The sequence below is a fragment of the Amblyraja radiata genome, chromosome 1, assembly GCF_010909765.2.
Source record: "Amblyraja radiata isolate CabotCenter1 chromosome 1, sAmbRad1.1.pri, whole genome shotgun sequence".
NCBI classification, from domain to species: Eukaryota; Metazoa; Chordata; class Chondrichthyes; order Rajiformes; family Rajidae; genus Amblyraja; species Amblyraja radiata.
The window spans coordinates 10,664,121-10,683,594 of NC_045956.1; the positions used below are offsets into that span (position 1 = coordinate 10,664,121).

The 19,474-nt window shown below is 41.2% G+C and overlaps 1 protein-coding gene across 2 annotated transcripts in view; it reads left to right on the plus strand.

Moving 5' to 3' along the window:
• The window catches only part of sh3d19 (SH3 domain containing 19), a 144,934-nt gene extending 134,097 nt beyond the window's left edge, over positions 1-10,837 (plus strand). The window contains exons 16-19 of one of the 2 annotated variants that reach the window (XM_033017641.1): positions 338-390; positions 1,253-1,439; positions 2,039-2,142; positions 10,063-10,837. In XM_033017641.1, coding sequence (XP_032873532.1) covers positions 338-390; positions 1,253-1,439; positions 2,039-2,142; positions 10,063-10,182 — 464 coding nt within the window. In that variant the 3' untranslated portion in view covers positions 10,183-10,837. The remainder of the gene's footprint in view (positions 1-337; positions 391-1,252; positions 1,440-2,038; positions 2,143-10,062) is intronic. The other variant, XM_033017651.1, reaches the window with a different exon arrangement.
• The last annotated feature ends 8,637 nt before the right edge of the window (positions 10,838-19,474 follow it).

Below are 19,474 nucleotides of genomic sequence, written 5' to 3' on the forward strand. Positions count from 1 at the left end.
AAACCTTTTCGCCCAGAGAGTTGTGAATTCTGTGGAAATCTCTGCCACAGAAGGCAGTGGAGGCCAATTAACTGGATGTTTTCAAGTTTGATGTAGCTCTTAGGGCTAAAGGAATCAAGGAATATGGGGAGAAAGCAGGAACGGGGTAATGATTTTGGATGATCAGCCATGATCATGTTGAATGGCAGTGCTGGCTAGAAGGGCCGATTGGCCTACACCTGTACCTATTTTCTATGTTTTTATGTAACAAATTGCTTTTGATGTAACTTAAGTTTCAAATCAGTAAAGTCTGAAAATCAAATAGTTTTTAAGATATGTTATTTGAATCTCTCCTCAGATTCTAACAGACTAACAGATGATAGAACAATAGAGACCTCTACACCTGATCAGGTAAGTCTGCTTAAGTAATGACAATTTGATCATCTCAAATACAAATATAGCTACACGTAGATTCAACTGTCAGAAAATATCTTGCCTTTTGTTTTCTCTTGGTTACAAACTGAGAGTTTCATATTTTATATTGAACTGGAGCTGTAAGCACGCATTTATTCTATGAAAGTATAACTAGCTAATTAAACTGTAAATGTTGAACTTATTTTTAACTTGCTTTTATAAGGTGCCTTTCATTTACTTTTATCCTGAAAGTCTGAAGAAGGGTCTTGACCCGCAATTGTCACCCATTCCATCTCTCCAGAGATGCCTATATTTGGCCTATTTCCTTCGCTTCATAGAGCTGCTGCACCCGCTGAGTTTCTCCAGCATTTTGTGTCTATCTTCGGTTTAAACCAGCATCTGCAGTTCCTTCTTAAAAACTCCAGAGATGCTGCCTGCCCCGCTGAGTTACTCCAGCATTTTGTGTCTATCTTCGGTTTAAACCAGCGCTTGCAGTTCCTTCCTACACAGTTACTTTATCTTCGGTGTTTGTACATTTGCATTGGTAATATTTAATTCTTTAACTTGTTTGCTAGGCTGATGGTTATGGACGTTGGGGCCTTGCACAATGTTTATGATTGATGGGGTAGTTGTCACTTTTTTTTAAAAATAGGAGAGGCTGTATTTGCATTGGCCATCGCAGCCCAATGAGAAATACACAATAGTGATCCATGAGGAAACAGGACCTGCATTGAGGTCCAACACCTCCTGGTTTATCTATGTTAAATAAAATCGCTTCTCGTGCTTTTCCTTTGCTTTAATAGATTTTATTTACCACGACTATGAAAACAAACTGACCATTTCTCTGTAATCTCTGCAGGTTGGAGATTTGGACTTGCAGTGGTGTGAGGCACTTTATGATTTCAAAGCAGAAGCCGCTGATGATTTATCGTTTAAACGTGGTGATCAGATTCTCATCTTGGAGCAGATAGACTCTGAATGGTACAAGGGAAAGCTTAATGGGCTCGAGGGAATTTTCCCATCTGCATTTGTTCGAGCCTGCTCAGGTATTTTTGCAATGAGTCTATGAATATTCAATAATCAAATCACAGAAACAGTCTTTGTTTACTTTTTAAACCTATAATTTACATACATTGTCTTTATTAAAAGTGCTACTTTGCATTAGACCTATATGAAGCACCTATCACTGTGTTTCCTTAATGATGATAAGTCTGGAGTTGCAAAGGAGAGAAATTGCATGGTGTGTGTAAATAGTCTACTTTTATTCCAATCTACTGCCTTTTTATTTTAACAAGCGTGGGTTGAATTTCACACCTGCTGACTAAGAGTTCTTGATATTTACAGACTACATATTATTCTATATACAGCGATGCCCAAATTCCGGTTACATTTGTCAACTGCTAGGGATAATAGACCCCTTCACCCACCATTAAAAGTCCTAAAAAAAAAACTTGATTCTAGACGCAGTGTGAATAATTAGTGGGTAGGTTGCAAGTGAATTCCTGGAACTGATTTCAAGGAAATAATGAGTAAGTGAGATTGAGAGAGAGAGAGAGACTGAAAGAGTCGTGGGCTAAAATGAGGTTTTGGAGATTACTTCCGAGCTATTTGGACTTTCAATATTTTTGCATACATCATTTTTCAGGAACCACTAGCCCTGTAAAACAACAGTCTTCTGGGAATAAAAGAGGAATGGCCAAGGCACTATATAACTATGTAGGGGACAATGAAGATGAGCTTAATTTTAAGGTATGTAATATGGCAACAAATCTGCAATTTGGTTTGATTGTAGAAACATAATGAATAAAAGCATGAGCAGGGCATTTGGCCCCTCCAGTACTTAACAAGATCATAATGCCCCTGTCCCACTTAGGAAACCTGAACGGAAGTTCTGGAGACTTTGCGCCCCACCCAAGGTTTCTGTGCGGTTCCCGGAGGTTTTTGTCAGTCTCCCTACCTGCTTCCACCACCTGCAACCTCCGGGAACCGCACGGAAACCTTGGGTGGGGCGCAAAGTCTCCAGAGGTTTCCGTTCAGGTTTCCTAAGTGGGACAGGGGTTTTACTCCACTTTCCAAACAACCCTTCATCTCCCATCATTTTCTTGCTGTTCAAATATCTGCCTCAACCTTGAATATACTGAACAAATTAACTTCCATAGCCCTAAGGTAAAACATTCCAAAGATCTGCAATGCATGCAGTGCTTATCTTAAAAACATTAGCAAAAATATATTGATTATATTTCATGAATAGATGGGCCATATACTAGCCAGTTAAAAAATGTGTTAGGACTGGCAGTATTCTTGTTATTTAATGGAACTGTAAGAGCACCAATCTAATAATTGAGGTTCAATGCCGTGTCCAACATTTTCCTCTTGGTAGTTCAGTAACCCCATGACAGAACATTGTCAACACTTGAATAGTCCAGCACTTCATCGAGACCATGCATAGACTGTGCGCTCAAGCTGCCTTGGCCTACGCCATCTCCCTGTTGGCAAACACTTTAACTCCCATCCTGACCTCCCATTCTGTCCTGGACCTCCTCCACTGTTAGTGTTGCCACACGCAAATTGGAGGAACAACACCTCGTATTTTGCGAGGGCAGCTTACAACCCAGCGCTATGAACTTTGATTCCTCTCATTTCAAGTAACTCCTGCATTTCCTTCCCCCACCCTAGTTGTCCTACCAGTTCCATTGTTCACATCCTTGTACCCCTGTTGTTGGCACATCTTCCCCAGCCAACAATGAGCCATTATGGGCTCCTTCTTTCCTGAGACCAACTGTGGTGGCCCTGATTTGTTGTGGCCTTCTCTCCAGAGATGCTGCCGGACCCACTGAGTTACTCCAGCATTTTGTGTCTATCTTTGGTGTAAACCAGCATCTGCAGTTCCTCCCTACATGCTTCATCTACTTATCTGTTTCTCTATTTATAATTAATCCAATACTAACTAACCCCCACCTTAGTTAACAAGACTTCTCACTAGCTATTGGCAGCTGAGGTGTTGGAACTTGGGCTGATCTCCAAAAACGGTTCCTTTTTGTCCAAACAACCGATGGTTTCTGTTGTCAAGTCACCATTCTTCACAAACTAAAATGGGATTTTTGAAGTTTGGCCAGAAAAGGGGGAGAAGATTTATGATAAATAGGGCGACCTGGTCATTGAGGGGTATGAAGATGACTGTTCGAATTGTTTTTGATCCTGGAAGTTACTGGAAAGCAGTAAAAAGATTTGAGTGTACATCAATTCTACAGGATACAATACAAGAGCATACATTTTGATTAAATCGGATTTCACAGAAATGGTAAGAAATGACACAAATGGGAGGTCACAAGAAGTATGTATAGGTATGGATAGGAATTTGTACTGGAGTGGGAAATATTGAAGATGTGACATTCAATTGCCATGGTGAAAGAGGGTGGTAAATAATGCAAGCGTTTTAAAAGTAAACAGCTGGTAGAATTGCTGCCTCGCAGAATCCCGGGTTTGATCCTGACCTCGGATGCTGTCTGTGTTTAGTTTAATTCCGAGATACAGTGCAGAAACAGGCCCTTCAGCCCACCGAGTCTGCGCCAATCAGTGATCTCTTTACATTAGCACATTAACACCAGGGAACAACTTGCAAATCTTAATGGAGCCCATTAACCTACAAACCTGTATGTCTTTAGAGTATGGGAGAAAACTGGACACCTGGGGACAGCCCACGTGGTCACTGCGAGAACATACAAACTCCGTACTGACAGCACCCGTAGTCAGGATTGAACCTGGGTCTCTGGCACTATAAGACAGCAACCTGCTGCCTTACCATGCTGCCTCTTGACCACATGAATTTTCTACTAGTGCTCCGGTTTCCTCCCACATCCCAAATAGGTGTGGGTTTGTAGGTTACTTGGCCTCTGTCAATTGCCCCTAATGGGTAGGGAGTGGAACTAGTGTGAACCCGTGATCAATGGTCAGTGTCGACACGGTGGGCTGAAGGCCCTGTTTACACGCTATATCACCAAATTAAACGCGACCAAATTATGAGCAGATTGACTTTATTAAAACAATCACCCATATCTTTCAAAATAATAAGCATTCAGAACCAGAATGTTTGTTTTAATCTTAGTTGTTAACAACTGTAAGAAAATCTATTTCAGAAGATAGTCCTCAGTTTGTCTCTTACCCCAGCAGTCAAATAACAAAAGGTGAAGGGGTCTACAAGTCCTCCAGTTTTGGTTTTGACTCGTTTTCCTTTGGACCAATCTGAAATAAAAATGTAGATTTGCATGGGAGAGAGGGAGGGAAGGGGGGTGAAGATGGGTCAGGTGGGTAAATCAGTCAATTGAAGAGCATTCAAGAGTTACAACTGTAAACTGTACAAATTTATCTATAAATGAACATGAGGCCCAATCTGGATGCAAAGTCTTAAGGGCCTGTCCACCCAGCATGCGACTGCATGCGGCAAGCGCGACCAAACCGGAAGCGGGGGCCGCGCGGAGGTCAAGTGATCCCGTACGAGTTGACGTGAAGTTCGAGCGAAGGCGTACGGCGTCAAGACGCTGCGTACACCCGTCGAGGCGCTGCGTACACCCATCGAGGCGCTGCGTACACCCGTCGAGGCGGTGCGTACGGCCTCAATGCGGCTGCGGGTCGGCAGGCCATTGCCGCGCGGAATTTTTGGACAGTGTCAGTTTTACGGAGCCCCGCGCGATGTCGGGACCAGCCCCGCACAACTCCATACGGCTCCGGCGATCGAAGTGGGACCGGCCCCGCGAGGCCGTACGGCTCAAGCGACCACGTTAGGTCGCGCTTGCCGCATGCAGTCGCATGCTGGTGGGACAGGCCCTTAACTCTGATGGAGAAAGATTTTAGTTTGAGGTGACTGGACTTGTCTCTTGCAATGACTTCATACTAATGCTATATTATGGGTATCTCGCCAACTTTGAAACACACAACTTAATTTTTAGCACATTGCTGATTGGAGATGTGCAGCATTTTACTGTATCTTGCATAGACGTGCTAGTTTGCACGTTCCATTGGGCTAAGACTCGAACACATCCAAATGTCACGAGGATTGTTTATCAAAATCAACAAAAGGTATAAGAATATAAAGTATCGACCAGGAGTGGGCCATTAGGTCCATGGACCCTGTTCCGGCATTCAACAAGATCTTGTCACAACTTTCCCATTACCCTCTATAGCCCTGTCGCCCCAACATCTATCTCTGTTGTGAATCCACCTGATGACATTTCCTCCACAGCTCCTTAGGCAAAATAATTTCAAAGACACATAACGCTCTGAATCAAGCTCCTCTTCATCTGTCTCAAATGGGCAATCCCTAATTCTGAAGTCAAGCTTCCTTGATCTAGATTCTTCCTCAAGAGAAAATATATTTTCAACGTTTACTCGATCAAATCCCCTCAAAATGAACCTTTCTTCAAAAGACATCCCTAAAGGTGGCAACAATGTCGTAGTGGTAGAGTTGCTGCCTCACAGCGGCAGACACCCAATTTTTCATTGATAGATTTATGGGCTAATGATTAAATAGGGTCTGTTCTCCTCGCTCTAATGTCTGGAGCGAGAATGCATTATTTCTTGTTTCCTAACTTGAATGTCCCCTTGTGCAATGTCAACTTGCTTAAACTTTCCCAGTCCTTGCTTTCATCTACACATGTTGCAAGAATGTGTTGGACCAGGCAAGGACTGGGCTACTTGAGCACACCTTCTGGCTTTTCACTCATAGTCAGTCTTTCAACCAGCTTTTTGTCATTTCTATTTGATTCAATCTAGTCTGAAGAAGGGTTTCGGCCCGAAACGTTGCCTATTTCCTTCGCTCCATAGATGCTGTTGCACCCGCTGAGTTTCTCCAGCATTTTTGTGTACCTTCGATTTTCCAGCATCTGCAGCTCCTTCTTAAACAAATAGTTAATCATCTTGTTTTGGTATCGATGTTTGTTTAAAAACTTTTGCATTGGATTGCCACTGCAGAGTTTGCCTGTTAATTCAACTCTTTGACTTTAAAAAAACAGCTACACAGTCGCTCATTCACCTAATTCTGATGCTTCACCAAATTCTGACCTTTGTATTCTGTTCCAAATGCACTCAGTTGAAAACCATACAACTCGTGTCTCACTAGCCCAGCCAAGTTGTGCTTTTTTTTCCTCTAAGCAATATGACCACTTGTCACAAGACCACTCTAACAAATGGCGATCTTTGTATTCATGGCAAAACTATGTCCCAGCAAGTTCCAAGGTGGAAGGATACAGACACATTTGTTATACATTATGGACAAGGTGTGTGTAGGCAGAGAACTGAAGCGTCACTTCAGAGTTACAGCTTTATTTCACCATCTCAGTTCCACAATTACAATTTTAATCAATGTAGCTTTGTAACAAGCATAGGATGGGAACAAAGAAATGGAACCTGAACGCTTCCAAGTGGAAGAGGAACTAAGTGTGGAGTAACTGTAGAAACGTTCAAATGTAATCTGTGTGATAAAAGAAGAAATCTAATATAGAAGAGATTTTATAAATAAGGTAAATTCAACAAACATGGCAAAATGTTTTAGACTAGTAAGAAAACACAACGTAGATTATTGCAAAGCAAATATGAAACCTATAAAGATTTTATTGAATAAAGAGTAAGAATTAGTTGATTTTACTTTCCACCTGACACCTCTTTGCTACTGGATTTGCTGCTGGGTACATGGAGGATGGCTGCAGCAGGCTTGCCCTTGAATGCCAATGAAATTGCACTCTACACAATTTAGATTGGTCGTATGTTTCTTGCTGAAAAAATATCGTTTTCATTGAGTGCGTTAAACATCAAGAAAGGGAAAAGCCTATTGGGACATACTGTTGCAATATTATGGCTTTGATCATAGAATCTCGTTATGTGTTGAATAATACCAATGTTTTTACATCGATCATATTGTTTCGTAAATTATTCTCAACCTTTATTCTTAATTTCTAAATAAGAGTCATAGTCATACAGTGTGGAAACAGGCCCTTCTGCCCAACTTGCCCTTGCTGACCCCATCTACACTAGTTCCACCTGCATGTCATATGGTCCATATCCCTCTAAACCTATCCTATCCATGTACATGTCTAAATGTTTCTTAAACACTGCGATAGTACCTGCCTCAACATGCCTCCTCCGGCAGCTTGTTTTATACATCTGCCACCTTTTGCATAAAAAAAAAAGTTAACCCTCAGGTTCCCATTAAATCTTTCCTCCTTCACCTTAAACTGATAAACTTAAACTGAGTTGGAAAAATGATCAGCCATGATCATATTGAATGGTGGTGCAGGCTCAAATGCCTACTCCTGCCCCTATTTTCTATGTTTCTATGTTTCTAAACCTGTCCTCTAGTTTTCGATTCCCCTACTCTGAGCAAACGATTCTGTGCGTTTACCCAATGTATTCCTCTCATGATTTTGTACACCTCTCTAAGATCACCCTCATCCACCTGCACTCCATGGAATGAAGCTCTATCTCAATCTCTCCTTATAGATCAGTCCCTTGAGTACTAGCAATATCCCGGTAAATCTTCCCTGAACCTTTCAAACATGACAACATATTTCTTATAACATGGTGACCAAAACTACTGACTGATGAAGGTCAACGTGCCGAAAGCCTTCTTGACCGCCCTATCCATCGGTGATGCCACTTTCAAGGAACCATAAACCTGCACTCCTAGATCCCTCTGCTCCACAGCACTCCCCAGAGCCCTGCTATTCCATCTGGAGTTCCCACCCATGTTAGACCTCCCAAAATGCAATACCTCACATTTCTCTGCATTAAATTCCATCAATCATTCCTGCCCACCTGGCCAACCGATCAAGATCCTGCTGTAAACGTAGACAACCATCTTCACTATCTACAATACTATTTACTTTAGTCTTATCTGCAAATGTGTTAATCATGCCATTTACGTTCTTATACTCGCTAGAATGTAGAAGATTGAGGGGGGATCTTATAGAAACGTACAAAATTCTTTAGGGGTTGGACAGGCAGAATGCAGGAAGATTGTTCCTGATGTTGGGGAAGTCCAGAACAAGGGGTCACAGTTTAAGGATAAAGGGGAAATCTTTTGGGAGATGAGGAAAACATTTTTCACATAGAGAGTGGCGAATCTGTGGAATTCTCTGCCACAGAAGGTAGTTGAGGCCAGTTCATTGGCTATATTTAAGAGGGAGTTAGATGTGGCCCTTGTGGCTAAAGGGATCAGGGGGTATGGAGAGATGGCAGGTACAGGATACTGAGTTGGATGATCAGCCATAATCATATTGAATGGCGGTGCAGGCTCGAAGGGCCGAATGGCCTACTCCTGCACCTATTTTCTATGTTTCGATGTTATACAAAGCATTCACATAGATGGCAAACAGCAATGAGCCCAGCACAGAATCCTGAGGCATATCACTAGTCAAAGGCCACCAGTCTGAAAAACTTCCTTCCACCATTCCTTCCATTAAGCCAATTTTCTATCCACTTAGCTTTCTAGCCTTGGAGCCCGTGCAATCTAACCTCCCAGAGCGGCCTACCATGCTGAACCTTGTCAAATGCCTTGCTGAAATCCATATATACAGCCTCTAAAGCCTCTAAAGCTCTGCCCTCATCAACATTTTTGGTCACATCTTCAAAAACTCAATCAGATTTGTGAGACACGACCTCCCACGTGCAAAACCATAACTCTCCATAATTACCCCATACATACATCTAAACGCATGTATATCTTATCCCTTAGAATACTCTCTAGTAACTCTGACCACAGATGTTAGGTTCACTGGCCTGTGGTTCACTGGGTTTTCCCTGCAGCCTTTCTTGAATAGAGGCACAACATTTTCCACCCTCCAGTCTTCTGGCACCTCACCTGCATTTAATGACAACTCGTAAATCTCAGCCAGGTCATCTGGAATCTCTCAAGCTTCCCACAGTGTTCTCAGATTCATCTGATCAGGCCCGGGAGATTTGTCTATCTTCATACACGTCAGGACCTTCCTCGACTAATATTGACTGCTCCCACTTGACTGCCCCAAATTCCCCAGTCCTCGTGTCTTTCACCACAGTTAAAACTGAGGAGAAATACAAGTTGAGGACCTTGCCCATCTCCTGTGGCTCTACACAGAGTTGACCATTCAGGATCTGATTCTCTCCCTCTTGGTCACCCTTTTCCCCTTTATGTAGTTAGAAAATCTCTTGGGATTATCCTTAATATTATCTGCCAGAGCTATCTCCTGTCCCCTCTTTACCCTACCGATTTCCTTTTTTAAATTGCAATCTGTTCCCTATTTTACTTGACACTCTTTTCTATTTTGATTAACGTTATTGATGCTCTCTGCTGTTTTATAGACTTTGCAGAAACACCTCGTAGACTGCTTTCTTTCTGAACAAGGAAACAAAATTGTCATTTAATATATCGCCCCAAAGTACTCATTCTTTAGGATTAACCAACAATGTGATGTGGCTTTGTGTAACCAGTGCATTTTCTGTGACAGCATGCGCTGGTAAGGCATGCTGGAACCTCTAAAACGTTAAACGTCTGGCCATGTGACATGTATGTTTATCAAAGTGCATGCCAGCCCCTTTTGTCACATAAAAAACACTCCACATCATTAATTTGTAAGTACCATTCTAGTGTGTGTGTGTAAATATTAACAGATATCTAAATAATTTTTTTTTCTCCCCAAGGTCGGTGATACAATTGTCCTCGTCAAATCCATAGATGCTGACTGGCTGAAAGGGGAACTAAAGGGAAACGAGGGGATATTTCCCAGGAGTTTTGTTCATGTTCTGAAAGACCCATTGTGAAATACTGTTGCTGAGACTGAACGATGAATATGTGGAGCAGTGCTGAACTTTGTCAATCATTTATTTGTACCAAAGGAACACAAAGCACGTGAACATAGCAGTCAAGCAAATTTAGTTGCTGAAGTAATTCATTAAAATGTTCTGTTACTTGTGAACTGGGATGTACTGCAGTCACTTGGAAGCAATGGGTGGTCAGGATTTGTAATCGCAAGCTATACTACGAATTATAATTTTACTCCATGACAATTATATATTGGTGAGAAATAAATTCCAGTATTGAACGAGGAACGCAATCATGATATTATTACAATGTAAAATTATTCACTGATGTCAACATATGGTGGTGGGCAGTGATGGGCTGGTTTTCCCATTTGTGCTGTCATCTTTAACGTGCATATCAATTGGGAAATTTACCTTTAATGTAAAGTCAATTTAAAAAAAGCATCACTGCATGTTATTTCATATCTTTCTAAAGAAAAAAATGTTTGTACAAAAAATAAAATTGGGCTTCATGTTTTTGCCTGTAGTATTATTCAACAGTAACTGGGCATTGGCAGAAGCAAAATTATTTTGGTGTGGATTCTTCACCGGTGATGTTTCTAGGTATCAGTGCTAAACTTGTGATAAACTTTTCAATAAACAATATTTATTTCAATTCTTTGGGGTTTTATTTCAGAAATTATTTCAAAATATAATAGAAACATAGAAAATAGGTGCAGGAGTAGGCCATACGGCCCTTCGAGCCTGCACCGCCATTCAATATGATCATGGCTGATCATCCAACTCAGTATCCCATACCTGCCTTCTCTCCATACCCCCTGATCTCTTTAACCACAAGGGCCACATCTAACTCCCTCTTAAATATAGCCAATGAACTGGCCTCAACTACCTTCTGTGGCAGAGAGTTCCAGGGATTCACCACTCTCTGTGTGAAAAATGTTTTTCTCATCTCGGTCCTAAAGGATTTCCCCTTTATCCTTAAACTGTGACCCCTTGTTCTGGACTTCCCCAACATCGGGAACAATCTTCCTGCATCTAGCCTGTCCAACCCCTTAAGAATGTTGTAAGTTTCTATAAGATCCCCCCTCAATCTTCTAAATTCTAGCGAGTACAAGCCGTGTCTATCCAGTCTTTATTCATATGAAAGTCCTGACATCCCAGGAATCAGTCTGGTGAACCTCCTCTGTACTCCCTCTATGGCAAGAATGTCTTTCCTCAGATTTGGAGACCAAAACTGTATGCAATACTACAGGTGTGGTCTCACCAAGACCCTGTACAACTGCAGTAGAACCTCCCTGCTCCTATACTCAAATCCTTTTGCTACGAATGCTAACATACCATTCGCTTTCTTTACTGCCTGCTGCACCTGCATGCCTACTTTCAATGACTGGTGTACCATGACATCCAGGTCTCGTTGCATCTCCCCTTTTCCTAATCGGTCCTAATCATTTAGCACTATTGGAATACTTTATTTTTTTCACTGTGAAGTTGTATAAATTGAACCATGACTGTCATACTCAATCTGCATTTTAACACACCCCAAAAGCTAAACATAATTTGGTAGCAGTATGGTGAAAATTGATTTCGACAATGCTGCCATCTGGTGGTCATATTCATTCTAACACTTTGACAGAAATATATCAGTGCTTTTGAGTCGAAATCTTACAGATGACAGTGATACAGGTAAAATAATACACTATAAATAGAAACCGTTGTACTCCAAAGGAAATGTGCCTCCTCTAAAGGCCATTGATGGATAACATCTTGAGTCTAGATTGTCAGGATATGCTCGCTACAGGTAAGACCGTTTTGCAGTCGGCCAATAGATAGCAAGTGGTGTACTATGTGGGCCAGTCAATTGTAAGTGCGCCATCATTAATTGGCCCATGTGGAATTTTAAAATTGCAAGTAAATTAGAGGTTGAACAGAATGTTATTGTCGGAGACACAAAATCCTGCAGAGGCTTTGCAGTTAGGTTTATTACTGTCGTATGTACAGAGGTTCTCAGCATTGTTGCACATCAGTTCCAGAGACAAAGACCATGGCCGCAGTGAGGTATTTACACCCAAGCTTACAAAAAGCCTGATAACAAAGGGAAAGAATCTGCTCCTGAGTTTGGCCCTTTCAATCTTTTCTATCTTCTGCCCAACAGGAGCAAGGAGGAGAAGGAACATCCTGGGTGGCACTAGTGTTTGATAGTGTTGGTTACTTTTCCGAGGGTGTACAAAGTGTAGATGGAGTCAATGGTGGGGAATCTGATTTGTGAGATGTACTGGGCTACATCCGCAACGCGTTGCAATTTCTTGTGGTCTTGGGCAGAGCAGCTCCCAACCTGTAGAAGTTTGTAAGAGTCATTAGAATCTTAGTGAATTTCCTCTGTCTTCTGAGAAAGTGGAGATGTTGGTGCGCCATCTTGGCAGTCGCTTCAGTGTGGTTGGTCCATGACAGAACATTGGAAATATATACACCATCCTGAAGTTTTCAACCATTTCCACTTCAGCACCATTGATGCTGATTGGGGCATGTAATTGAGAAATTGTTATTGAGTCAATAACAATTTCCTTCATCTTGCCGTCACTGTCCTATCACCGTTAAAAAGCAGAATCTTGACTGAAAAAAACACTGGGAATTTAGCGGGTCAAGCAGCATCTGTGGAGGGAAAAGGACAGAAGACGTTTTGAATTGGAATTCTTCTTCAGACTGGAGAAGGAATCGAAACTTTGTTCTTTTTACTCCATAGAAAGTTAATGTTTATTGTTGGGGCAATTGAATGTAAAATTGGGACGATCATGCTTAACTGACATGAAAACACTGCTGCGACCACATATCTGGTATGGTAGAGGTCTCCTTGTTTAAGAAGGAATGCTAATTCATTAGAAGCAGTTCACAGGTGTATCTATCATTGGAGATTTCTCTTATGAGTGGGTTGGACAGGCTAGGTTTGTGTCCACTTGAGTTCAAAGTTTTAAGAAGGACTTGACTGAAAGTTTTAAAATTCTGAAGTGCCTGGACAGGCTAGAGATAGAGATGATGTTTTCTCATCACCCAATGTAAGCAATGAGGTGAATGATTTTTCTTTCAAAGGACCATTGGTGATAGCTTTCATCTTCAAAGGCTCGTAGGTAGTTGCTACAGCTCAGATAGATGTGAACTTGACAGGCATGGTTATCAGGAGTGGACGGAAGCTGCAGTTGAGGTTAGATTCAGATCAGCCACAAAAGGAAATGATGAATCAGCCTTAAGGAATTGCATGGCCTACTTCTACTTTGCATTTTTGTAACAGATACAAGTTTGAACGTGTGGTGAAAAATAAATTAGGAATATCTGTCGCTTTTCTGTGAGTTCAGCATGAAGCTTCCTGGATGGGGAAACCTGTTTAGCACAAACTCAGAACACCTTTAAAAGTTTACTAAAACCTGAACAAACACCTGGAATAAAATATTACTGCAAATAACATGAGATGATGTCGTACGAAATTACTGAAAGTATAGCATACTGGAAATGTGCATACTCTAATTATGTCTACTATACCTTGTGGCTTTCCCCCTCAACTGTAATTCTTCTCATTACACAGGTGAACAGTCCTGTTTCAATTCTCTTCAAACTGCCCCTTTAGCTCTAAATATTACTTATCCTTTAACACAAGTTAATTTTAAACAATATTCACCCCCGTGACCATTCAGGGTATTCTGCCTATAACCCCCATACAAGTTTCTTAGCTCTCTCATCTAAAAATTGCATCCATGACAATTTGGTGGACTCAACCCAACCTATTGTTTGTACCATTCCTCCATCCTGTTTGACCAATATAGGTATAGTTAATGTCCAACTTTTAGCACAACAAAGGTGGAGAGAAGTTTGAGTTTATCAACAGTCTGAAAATTGTTCAAGTGAGTTTATTGTCATGTGTCCATGTATAGGACAATGAAATTCTTGCTTTGCTTAAGCACACATGAAAAATAGTAGGCATTTACTACAAAACAGATAAATGTGTCCATATACCATGATATAAATATATACACACATGAATAAATAAACTGGTAAAGTGCAAATAACAGAAAGTGGTTATTAATAATCAGAGTTTTGTCCGAGCCAGGTTTAATAGCCTGATGGCTGTGGGGAAGTAGCTATTCCTGAACCTGGTTGTTAGTCTTCAGGCTCCTGTACCTTCTACCTGAAGGTAGCAGGGAGATGAGTGTGTGGCCAGGATGGTGTGGGTCTTTGATGATACTGCCAGCCTTTTTGAGGCAGCGACTGCGATAAATCCCCTCGATGGAAGGAAGGTCAGAGCCGATGATGGACTGGGCAGTGTTTACTACTTTTTGTAGTCTTTTCCTCTCCAGGGCGCTCAAATTGCCGAACCAAGCCACGATGCAACCGGTCAGCATGCTCTCTACTGTGCACCTGTCAGACACACTGGAGCCACCGTATAAAGATGATTTGTTATGTTGACATTGTTATATACAGTGCCCTCCATTTTGTTTGGGACAAAGACCCATCATTTATTTATTTGCCTCTGTACTCCACAAGTTGAGATTTGTAATAGAAAAATCATTTGTGGTTAAAGTGCATATTGTCAGATTTGATTCTTCTAGGTAAGAAAATAATACTTTCAAACTATGAAATAGCTGTATTTATTGTTCCTTTGTTAAGTCAGGTGTCTCGTCTCCAAACAGGGACGAGACACCCGGGAGGGGATGGCCCAGCAGCAACTCAATGGACCCGGCCCCAACACCGATCTCACTCACTCACCAAAGCATAATAAAGCAAAAAAAAAGACAAAATAATCTTAGCTTTTAACAAAGGAACAATGAATACAACTATTTCATAGTTTGAAATCAATATTTTCATACCTAGAAGAATCAAAGCTGGAAAAAACAGAAGAAATGAAGGTCCACTGCTCTCCAGGGTGGTTTATGCATGGTGGCCTTTGACCTGGGCATGCGCAGTCGGAATACCGAACTCGCTTATAGGCTTGGTGGATGTAAAAATTGTCCCTAGTGTGTGTAGGATAGTGTTAATGTGCGGGGATCGCTGGTCGGCGTGGACTCGGGCTGAAGGGCTTGTGTCCGTGCAGTATCTCTAAACTATAGTAAAAGGCAATTTAAAAAATCACATATTAATAAACGTATGGAATTAAGGTTTAAGCCACAAATTAACTTAAATGTCACCAAGGCTGTTGCCTGCCACATAGAAAAGTCTGATAAGAGGAGCAGGGGGTAACATCGACACATGTAGCAGCATTGTGAGGCCATTAAAGAAAGCAAATCAATCTCCTGCGTCGTTTCAAGAGAAGTGGGATTAAAAAGCAGATTAATTCTAGTGAACAGTCTTCAACCTTGGTTTGATCGCAATTGTGTTTGTTCCAGTTACCATACCGTGTTATTTTGAGCGAAGATCTTGGAGTACGGGGAATACATACAAACTGTGTACAGACAGCACCCGCAGTCGGGATTGAACCCAGGTTTGTAAGCGATAGAGTTGCAAGCGCTGTAAGGCAGCAACTCTACCGCTCCACCACCGTGCCACCCCTAATTACGATTATTCTGACTATGAAATGTTTTTAAAGGGTAGTTACAGGAGATTTGTATCAGCTGGGAGGCTCAGATCTAAGGCCATAGATACAATATTAAAAAGTAGTCTCATAAATCCAAGAGGGAACTCGCCTATATTCAGAAAGTGGTTAATCCTTGAACTTGAGACACAAAGAGTAGTTGAGACAATTAGATTGATTTAAGAGGGAGGTTACACAAGGGAAGGAAACATGTTAATATTGTTAGAAGTGTGGAAAAAGACTTGTTGGCTAGTTTCTGAGCTGTAAACAAGATTGACTGTTTGATGAGCACTTCAAGGATAAAGAAAATTACAAACTAAGTGTTGGTAAATAGGATTAGCACAGATGGTTACTTGACCATTGGCTGAAGAGCCCGTTCCTGTGCTTTCTGACTCCATAACTGTAAATATGGTATGTCACTAACTTAATATTTCTCAAATTAATATTTGGTCTGATGGAAAAATGTAGAAAAAAACATATTTGTATTTGACATAGGATAGATTGACCAGGAAAAATACCTATCTGTTTCTCAGTTTCATAAAACTTTTATCATTCTCCCTTCAGCGATCAACTCTTAAGTGAAAACAATCCAAGGTTTCCCAACTTCTCCTTATTATACACTCCGATCAGGCAAAATCCTTCTGCACCTCAAAAGCCTCCTAACCTTGCTGTAGTACACACAATATTCCAAATGTGGCCAAAGCAGTTTCATAAAACTAAAATGTGACTGCAATTTTATATTCAATGTCCTGAGTCTGACTGATGAAAGCAAGTTTTTGTATGCCTTACTACCCTAGGCACTATGTTACCACTTTCAGGCAGCTATGGACTTGCACGAAAGATCCCTGAAAGTGTACTGTCCTCCTCGTGGAATGACAGGGGGTGGAAGCAGGTTGTATGAGGTAGAGAAATTGACAAGGCAAGACAGTAAACTTTGAGGATAGATATCCTGAGGAAATGAGGTATATGAGTATCCTGATTATCAATGATGGCATCATTGTCTGATTATCAATGAATAGCCTGATTATCAATGATGGCATCATTGTCCAGTGGGAAATGCAAGAGATGACATTTGGTCGTATGAGATTGAAGGTGGACCATCAAATCACAATGTTTGTTGGCAAATTTGATGAAATTTGGATTGGTTTTGTGTTTCTGTTGAATAGGGTCCCAGTCCCCACTTGTGCGATCAGTGCTGCAAAGGTTCCTGCTGACCATCCTAGTCTAATTTCAGCAATAGTATCAGAACCTGGCCCCGATTTAGTGACACACTTAAACCATTGCCAGGACTATGAGAAAATGAACTTTTATTTGCAAGTCTTCTTTTTCTTGCGTATGGCGTGCACAGCCTAAAGTTCTAGGTCAAGGGTAGACATCCAGGCCAGGACAGCATCAGTTACTGGGTGGATGGCTTTAAGCCACCAGGGAAAAGCCTCAGTGAGCAGTAATTCACGATTTACAAGTTAAGTCATAATCAAAACACGCCCAATCCACAGATCTACCTGGACCTATTTTTATGAAAAGTTGCCTCATCAACAAGCTCCCATTTTTAGTTTGTTTATTGTCACATGTGCCGAAGTACAACGAAAAACTTTTTAGTTGCGTCTCTCCAATCAGCGTAAAGACTATATACATGATTACAAATGTCAATTTTCCTTGGTTTCTGTTGCACATTCTTCACAGTAGATGTGGCTCAATGTAGATAGCATCACATACTATGCACCCACTAAGCAGTAGCCAAAAATGGGATACAATTTTACAGAATGGTATACAATAATGATTTGTAGAGGGCTTAAACCATTAATTACCTGGCTTGATGGAGGAAATGCTCGTCACCAAAGAGTTCAAGAGACTGGGCTCTTCCAGACTTGTGACTATTGCCACAAACCAAGATGGATGAGAAATCAATGAAACATATACTCATCCTTTGAATTGCTATCTAAATTTGTATTTGATCTAATACTACTGTGGAAGCACGCAAATAAATGGGCAAGACATTTCAGATATCTTTAAAATTGGCTCCAGGTTGCAAGGTGAAGACTGCATCGATTACTAGTCAGCCTGAGCTGGTGGTGGTAACTGACTCCCTCACGTTCTCTTGGTAATAGTCGGTTATAGACTAGTCGATAGTTACACATGATAATAATGCCTTAAAGGCAGCCAGTGATGATCAGACAATTTCAACATTTAGTTTACGATCATATTGTTGCAAGCAACACTTTGATTTCATGCACATTACAGTGAACACTCGCTAGAATTTAGTACTCGCTACAATTTAGAAGATTGAGGGGGGATCTTATAGAAACGTACAAAATTCTTAAGGTGTTGGGACAGGCTAGATGCAGGAAGATTGTTCCCGATGTTGGGGAAGTCCAGAACAAGAGGTCACAGTTTAAGGATAAAGGGGAAATCTTTTAGGACAGAGATGAGAAAAACATTTTTCACACAGAGAGTGGTGAATCTCTGGAATTCTCTGCCACAGAAGGTAGTTGAGGCCAGTTCATTGGCTATATTTAAGAGGGAGTAAGATGTGGCCCTTGTGGCTAAAGGGATCAGGGGATATGGAGAGAAGGCAGGTACAGGATACCGAGTTGGATGATCAGCCATGATCATATTGAATAGCGGTGCAGGCTCGAAGGGCCAAATGGCCTACTCCTGCACCTAATTTCTATGAAGTGGCTGTATTTTGCATATTCTTTTTACTGTTTAATAATAACCTGGTTAGCAGCAAGGCATACATTCCAACCCCAACTCACCGGCTGAGCAGAATGTAACACTATTCCGAGACACCAATCCAGCAAACTGGTGATACAAGTATTGGTTTTAAGTGAATCAGTCATTATAGAATATCTAACTTTATACAATTGTAGCCAGAACATTTACACATTGTCTTATTTCTATTTGAAATCAAATCTTCATTAAGCAATACATATTGTACCATCGCATTCTAATAAAACAAGATGATTTATTCAACAGTATCAATTGTTATATATGCCTATCCTCTGATTAGATGGTATCCAGTTGCTGTGGTAAGCATATCCATTCCTGATCGAAAATGTCACTGAAGACCAGGTCGTCCTATTCCCAGAGGACAAGTCTGGTGCCTAAATTGTGGAGTATGGTGTTCAATTTTGGTCGCCTAATTATAGGAAGGATGTCAACAAAATAGAGAGAGTACAGAGGAGATTTACTAGAATGTTGCCTGGGTTTCAGCAACTAAGTTACAGAGAAAGGTTGAACAAGTTAGGTCCTTATTCTTTGGAGCGCAGAAGGTTAAGGGGGGACTTGATAGAGGTATTTAAAATGATGAGAGGGATAGACAGAGTTGACGTGGATAAGCTTTTCCCACTGAGAGTAGGGAAGATTCAAACAAGAGGACATGACTTCAGAATTAAGGGACAGAAGTTTAGGGGTAACATGAGGGGGAACTTCTTTACTCAGAGAGTGGTAGCTGTGTGGAATGAGCTTCCAGTGAAGGTGGTGGAGGAAGGTTCGATTTTATCATTTAAAAATAAATTGGATAGTTATATGGACGGGAAAAGAATGGAGGGTTATGGTCTGAGTGCAGGTAGATGGGACTAGGGGAGAATACGTGTTCGGCACGGACTAGAAGGGCCGAGATGGCCTGTTTCCGTGCTGTAATTGTTGTATGGTTATATAAATGGTTGACTTGATAACCACTAATCTATGGCATTTGGCTCTTTACGAACTGAGCTTCACCAGACTTCAGATTAGTAC